A 7,383-nucleotide genomic window follows, 5' to 3' on the forward strand; every position below is an offset into this window, starting at 1 on the left:
TATTCCAATAGTTTGTAAACCTTTTCATATATCAAAGTCCAAGTGTTTTGCCAAAGCTTGTTGCTTCCCTCCTTTCTCTATTTCTTTCTTTGTCCGATTTTATTTGAGAGTGCAAAGTGAAAGAGGTGTGATAGAGTTTGTAAACTTATCACCCACATATTTTGGTATTGAGTTAGTAAACTATCAAATACCAACAATCTGTACAGCGTGTACTTTGTTCTTCAGAATTTAGGAAAACACCATGATTCTCTCAACCCACCCACCTCCTACATTTCCCACTATTTACAGCTAAAATTTGTGAGAGAGATTAGGCCGCTGAGTCGATCATCAAAACAAAAAAAACCAAACAATTAATGGAATTAGATAAAGTGATAAATGCAGTAAGCTCAAAGAGGAGCCTCATAATCTCTCTGGTGCTTACATCCGTAGCCTAGTGAAACAACTCACCTCTTCAAGAACCAAAGAACCCATGAATCCCAACCAGGACGTCGCACTGGACTGTGATGGTATCTCAAGTCAAAACACTGCCAAATTTGGCAACCAAAAATTTGGAGAAACCCAGAAACCCCACCAGCCTCAGCAACACAAAAAACAAGTGAGGCGGAGACTCCACACCAGCAGGCCCTGCCAAGAGAGGCTTTTGAACATGGCTGAGGCTAGGAGAGAGATTGTTACTGCTCTCAAGTTTCATAGGGCAGCTATGAAACAAGCCAGTGAACAACAGCAACAACAAGACCAACAACCTCAGGAGCAACAAGCACTTGAGCCACAATCCCGACCTCGCTTCAAACAAGAAGCGAGGATCGAATCGAGGAGAAACCCTCGAATTTACCCGTCAAGCACGTCAAATTATCAGGAAACTCCGCCTTTCTCATCTGATTTTTCATACCAATATCCAAACCCATGTCAATATTCAAATCCATATTCTTGGACTCATTCCACAGTTGCACCTCCACTACCTTACGAAAATTTTGATTTCACACTTCCAAACCAAACCCTTGGCCTCAACCTCAACTTCCAAGATTTCAACAACATAAACACAACCCTTTACCACAACACCAACAGCCCGTCAATTTTCTCCACCTCCGGCTGGTCTCCCTCGTCATCTTCTTCCCCCACTCTCTCTGCTCCCACTACCGATCCTGAAATTCTCTCAGCTGCAGGAGCCTCTTCCTCTTTCCATATTGAAGCGGAGGATGCTCCTGCGGTGGCTGATGCTGTTGACTCCGCCGGGGTTATCGCAATCAGTGGCGGAGATGGCATGCATGCAGCAATCGACGACGAGGAGATGGCGGAGATCAGATCGATAGGGGAGCAGCACCAGATGGAGTGGAACGACACCATGAACTTGGTCACGTCAGCATGGTGGTTTAAGTTTTTGAAGGTCGTGGAGCTCGGTGGGGGCCCACAAGAGAAGGATGAGGACGATGGATACCACCATCCGTTTGATGCAGTCATGGAATTTCCAGCCTGGTTGAATGCAAATGAGAGCTGTTTTCAGAATGATCATTTGAATGATTGCTATTCGGGCGATTATTTTCAAGATCCTGCCTTGCCTTGGTAAGAACCCAACAGGTTTTTTGCAAACTCGGAAAACTGTTTTTATCTTTTCATCTCAAATTCTTTTATTTTTTATTTTCTTCTGAATTGAAAATATTGTGAGTGAGTGATTGTATGATTAAAATCTGTTCCATCTTGGATTTTTCTGAAAATTAGTAAATTGGATTTTTTTTTTTTTTTTTTTTTTTGTGGATCGAAGTTGCTGTCATTCGTAGAGCTAGCCATTAAAATACGTGGGAGGCGAAGAAAAAGTGTTGTTGCCACAGGTTTTGTTGTCTCTCATCAGCTTCGCTTTTTTTCATTTTTTTAGTCAGCTTGATCAATTGAGAGGTTTTTTCCATTCCGACCAAAAGCTTTGTCGAGAGCTGTGTAAGTTTAATTATGAAAGTACAAGTATGTTAAGGCCTTCAGTTTGAAGTTTAATTATGTAAGTACAAGTATGTTAAGGCCTTCAGTTTGAGCGAGAAATGGTGGAAATTTTTCGAGCGAGAAATGGTCGAAAATTTTCAAGGCACTTAGAATCATGGTTTAAAAGTATTAAATGAGAGGAGTTAAACTCAAATTTCGTAAATAATGATCTTAATGATAAATTTTTAGATAATATTTTTTATCATCATTATAACTATGGTGTATGCTCACTATACATCTCATTATCTAACGTGTCTTTCCAACTAATTTTGATTAACTTTAATATTAAATGTTTATTTTCCAATTTGAAAAAAAAAAACAATGGTTAAGTAAAATGACATGTGTCAGATGATGATGTGTATGGTGAGCATACATCATAGTTTATGGTGGTAAGCAAAAATACATCCAATTTTAAACTAAACTTTATAAATCATTTGATGTGGTTGTTGATGATTGAATTATTACTTAAATGTTGATTAACATGGTTATTTCCTATTGGCGACACATTAGTTGCGAATTTAGTTTAAAAATTTAGTATATCTAGCATTACCCGTAGTTTGACTAAATTAGAGATTATTTTCACTTCTTTGAATAATTGGTTGTTACTTTTACTTAGTGAAATCCATATTATTGCATGGCCGTATAATTAAAAAACGCAATTTGATAAGTTTAACTATGTTCATTTTCTTGTAGCATGGACATTGGAGAAATTGAAGGTGTTGATGGGGAGTGGTTAGCCTGAGCACGACAAGGATTGATGTGTTTTTGTTAATCAAATCTTTGGCTCTTTTTTGTTATTAATTCTTTAAATACTTTTTTTTTCTTTGCAGTCTCCTTTTCATCTTTGAGTATTATGGCTTGCAAAAAATATATATTAGGCAGGCCATAGAGTAAAATAATGGAGTAAGAAAGGAGTATGCCTTTATCTCTTTTATTGGCTTGATATATTGGAAACTTTTACAAATCTTTCCTCAATTAAATCTTCAGTTTTTGTAAGTTTCAGGGCTATTGCATCATAATTTAGAAGATTTGATTTCCATGGGCTGCTCTCTGTGAGCCAATGATTTATGAGATAAATTTTTTTTTTTGAACAATATGAGATTTGTATATAGCAATATAATGACAAAAGCATAATTTTATTATTTTATTGAACAAACAGCTAAACACAGCTTTATTATGAATAATATGAATATGAAAAAGAAATGCTTAAACCAGCATATGGGGCGCTTAAGAGACTAACTCCCCGAACATACGAATAGCTGCGTTAGTTACTTTAATAAAATTTAAAAGGGAGCTGATATTGACGCTTTAAAACAAACTTTGCCCACTTTGTAGTGCAAATTGCATGTTTCGGTTTTAATCTTCTTCTTCGTAGTCTCGGCTGTTATAGGGGCTAAAAGCTTCTGAAAGCCAGTTACTTTTCCGCCAAGATTTCCATCCCATCTCTTCACAAATGTCGTCGCTGTGGTTGATACTGAAAGTTGAAATGCAGTGCCTCTTGTAAAATCGGGTCGTCTTCTTCATCACTTCAATCTCTCTGCCTATCTGTTCAAGCATTTTTTGGACAGTGGGAAGCTTGAATTTGTTGTCAACCAATCTTCCTAGCCATTTGCACCTCAACTCTGCTGTGTGCAGGTTAGAAACACTCTCTATGAATCCCACAAATGCCATGTTGGGAATCAATGGATGAATCGTACCCCTGAAATAGCATGTGCAATCATTATACAATTTGTTACATATTTTATATGTGCACACTACCACTTGTGAGTAATCAGTTAAAAATATAAGGGTACCTACAACTTTGGTTTAATCTCAAAGCAGTATTTGTTCATACTACTTGACATATTATGTAAATTGTATTGTCAATCTCAACTATTAATAAAATGGGTTTGTATTAGATTTGACAATTTGACGACATAACAATACAATCTCAATTTAAAATAAAATGGAATGTGTCATGTTAGCAGAAAAAATATATAACATGTCAAATATTTGACGAGTAATTAGGGTTCACCGATACAAGGGCATAGTGCCAGAGGAGTCAACCATGAGGCTGCGGAAAGGCTCAGGCAATATGGATTGGAGCTTTTGCTTTCCCTCATAGCCAGTTGCAAGAAGCACAACATCAGCCTGCAATTTGGTACTGTCTTCAAATTCAATTCCTCCGCTCCAAAACCACCACTTTGATGACCTTTTGAACAATATTTTGCCCTTGTCCGCCTCGGCGAAGAAATTTTCCGGTAAAATAGCCATCTGGCATGAAGCATAGTCCTCCAAAAATGGATGATCAGGCTTTAGTCCATACTTCACAAGGGGAAGCTTCCACTCCAAGTACGATTCTATGAACTTGGAAATTACCATCCTCTGGTTAAAAAACAAGAAGCAATATAGTTAGTAAACGAATAACTAGCAATACATATATAATTAAGAGTAGTACTAGGGTGTTAAATTAGTGTGTTGAGAAATATGGAATTTACCATAGGCGATGAAAGAAGGCAAAACAAGGCTCGGAATAAGCTCTGGTTTGGCCTTTCGTGGAGGAAGACCTTGTCGAAAAAAACAGGAAAAATGGAAGCCCCCAAATCCAGTAAGATGGAACTGTCCAATGTAGAGTCCTTATCACCATTGTGCATGCCTGCCCATCGGGTCCTTGAATTCACCACAATAAAAAAGAAAGCAAACCAAAATGTCATGTTTCAATGATTTAGAGCATTATATTTGAATGAGCTCGCTTGATTGTATGAAAACAAAAAATTACCAATTAGCTATAATTTTGTAATATTTCTCTTTCAAATGTCGATAAATATCACAAATTTGTATCAAGCATCCAAATATTGTTACAATGATTTTATTTTATCTGAAGTAGTCATGGTGTACTATAAATTGATGCTCATTATGGGTAAGGCTAATTAAGTAGGTGCTTAAGCCTGAAAGCAAGCTACGATCGGTAAAACGGATAACGTGTAGTCAACTGAGTTTAGTACATAATCTATGTTGCTTATGTTACTTTTCACACTGACAGTTCCCACTAGGTTGACCATGAAGTGAAGAAATTATGGGGTCAGGTATCATTGTTAATTAAGTAATGCTATTCATACCATGTTTTTATAATACATTTTCATACCACCTTAGGTGACATTTGATATGGACAGCCACATCATTTAAATTAATCAAAATTTTAAATTTTGTTCATTATTTAATAAACTAATAATTAAGAAAAAGTAGTTAATTAAATGATGATTATGGTATACAATGAGTCTTTCTCCTTCCTTTCCTTGGGTTTTACAAATTTTTCAAATGATGGGGCTGTCCACATCAGATGCCACCTAAGGTGGTATAGAAATGTGGTATAAAAACATATTATGAATAGCATTACTCTTGTTAATTAGGTTTTGTAATGTTTTTGGAATTTAATAATATGATTAGGATTTCGGATCAGATTTTTCTATTTTATATATACCATGGTTTGCCTCTGCGCACTCAACTGCCACGTCAATAGCTGACTTCTTGTAGCCAATAACTGCAACTTTTTTGCCTTTGAGGAGCTCACGAGCCGCTCGTTGGTCAAGCTTAGAGTAATCCAGGGAGTGCAAGACTTTGCCTTGAAATACTTCTTGACCTTTGTTGCGCGGGAAACTCGGCATTCTTGGTATGTCTCCATATTTTCCAATGCAAACTACGATGAACTCGAATGCATACCACTGCTAGGTCCAAAATAAAGTAGGAACAATTAGCTGGTAACTAACGAATATTACCAAGGCTTAATAAGTAAAAGTTCACACGTTTATGTGTAACATATACTATCAAAAGGTGGATTATGTGTCCAGAAAAATTTCAATGAATACTACGTTAAACATGTGAGAGATGTAATCAGCAATAATATGATCAATGAATTGGATATGATCGTACAAGATTGATCACCGATAATACTAATGCTTAACTACTTAATACATATATAGAAGTTCATATTGATAGCAGATATCATCATATTTAAGAGTCATGCTTTGTTATTAGAGAATTAATCAAGGAGTATGTGTGAACATTATGACTAAAACTTGAGTAAAATCAAATCTTCAAGAAAAACAACCTGAATGATGTTTGGATTGCTGGACATCTGAACAGCGACCTCCCAAACAAGATGGCCATTGAAAAGGCCACCATACTCCCCGGAGGTCGAATTCATGGGAAATTGGGTGGTGGTTTGATGGTCATCAATACCACCAACATAACGTATTTCCACCACTTTGGACTCGAACTTGACATATTTAAATAGGTCAAAGTGTGTGGCATAGCCATGCAAGTACTCCAAAACCTCTACATGAGAAGGGAAAGATGAATTGTCTCTCTCAGCCCAAGGGTAGTCAGAAAACTCAAAATCGCAACGAGGGGTTTGAAGTTTGGTAGAATTGTAAGAACAATGTTTCCAAACACCCCCGATGGAATCAGTGGCCTCAAAAACCACCGGACTGTGGCCTGAAAGCTGTTTAGCGGCGGCGATTCCGCTAATACCAGCCCCTATAATCCCAATTTTTGATACTGAGCGAAGGTGGTGGGTGTTGGCAGCAGCCATTTCGTAAATTTGGTATAGCTGGCTAAGTAGGACAACAATAAGATGGCTAGAGGATAAAAGTATATATGAATACTTTGTAATCGATAATATGCATGTGTTATGGACTTGAGAAATGAGGCCTATTTATAGAGAGTAAGGTTGACCTATTCTTCAACTAACCTTGTATACTACTATCGATATTGGTATTATATTATATTATAAAATGTTGTTGGTGTAGATTCATTACTTAGTCCATTTCTATATCTGTATATTATTTTATACCTGTATCTTCAAATCCCAGTGGTTAAAATTTCATCTCTAACTTTGTCTTCAATTATGAACCAATGATTTTTTGCTTTATTAAAAGACTACCCAGTAGTTGCATATTTGAGTTAGATTACTTGTTAAGATAGTATAGCGGCTTCCTTGAATTTGAGTTCCAATTTTCCATTTATAAATAAAAATAATTTAAAATATTGCTTTTTCAAAAAAATACTTAATACTTAAAAATGAATTTCTACCGTAATAATGTACAGCTAAAATAGTAATCATCCAAAACTAAATTTGAAAACCAATATCTTCTTACTTTCCATTGCACTCGACTTATACCACTTGATTTAATAATTATAAGCCCGGTTTCATTTCTCAATTTGTTTGTGTAAGCTGGAATAGTAATTATGCTATAAGAAATTTAGATGGCGTTTGTTAATAGGATTGATTTGGATACAATAATTCATTATCTTAAACATATTTTGAAGGAAAAATTGATGACAATGCCAATATTTTGTCTAAGTTAAAGATACTCAAGAAGAAAAAGTTATTCTTTAATATAATTCTACTATTCTTGTGGGAAATAGTAGGAATAA

General features: G+C 36.0%; 1 protein-coding gene and 1 pseudogene across 1 annotated transcript; one reads left to right on the top strand and one right to left on the bottom strand.

The window, feature by feature from the left end:
* Positions 1 to 220: 220 nt before the first annotated feature.
* LOC137708083 (uncharacterized) lies at positions 221 to 1,564 on the top strand. The gene has a single exon (XM_068447077.1). The coding sequence runs from the start codon at positions 470 to 472 to the stop codon at positions 1,562 to 1,564; it is 1,095 nt and encodes a 364-aa protein (XP_068303178.1). The 5' UTR covers positions 221 to 469.
* A 1,760-nt stretch (positions 1,565 to 3,324) lies between these two features.
* Positions 3,325 to 6,538, bottom strand: LOC137708204 (probable flavin-containing monooxygenase 1; annotated as a pseudogene).
* Positions 6,539 to 7,383: the final 845 nt, after the last annotated feature.

This window comes from Pyrus communis, chromosome 1, assembly GCF_963583255.1.
Source record: "Pyrus communis chromosome 1, drPyrComm1.1, whole genome shotgun sequence".
Classification (NCBI taxonomy): domain Eukaryota; kingdom Viridiplantae; phylum Streptophyta; class Magnoliopsida; order Rosales; family Rosaceae; genus Pyrus; species Pyrus communis.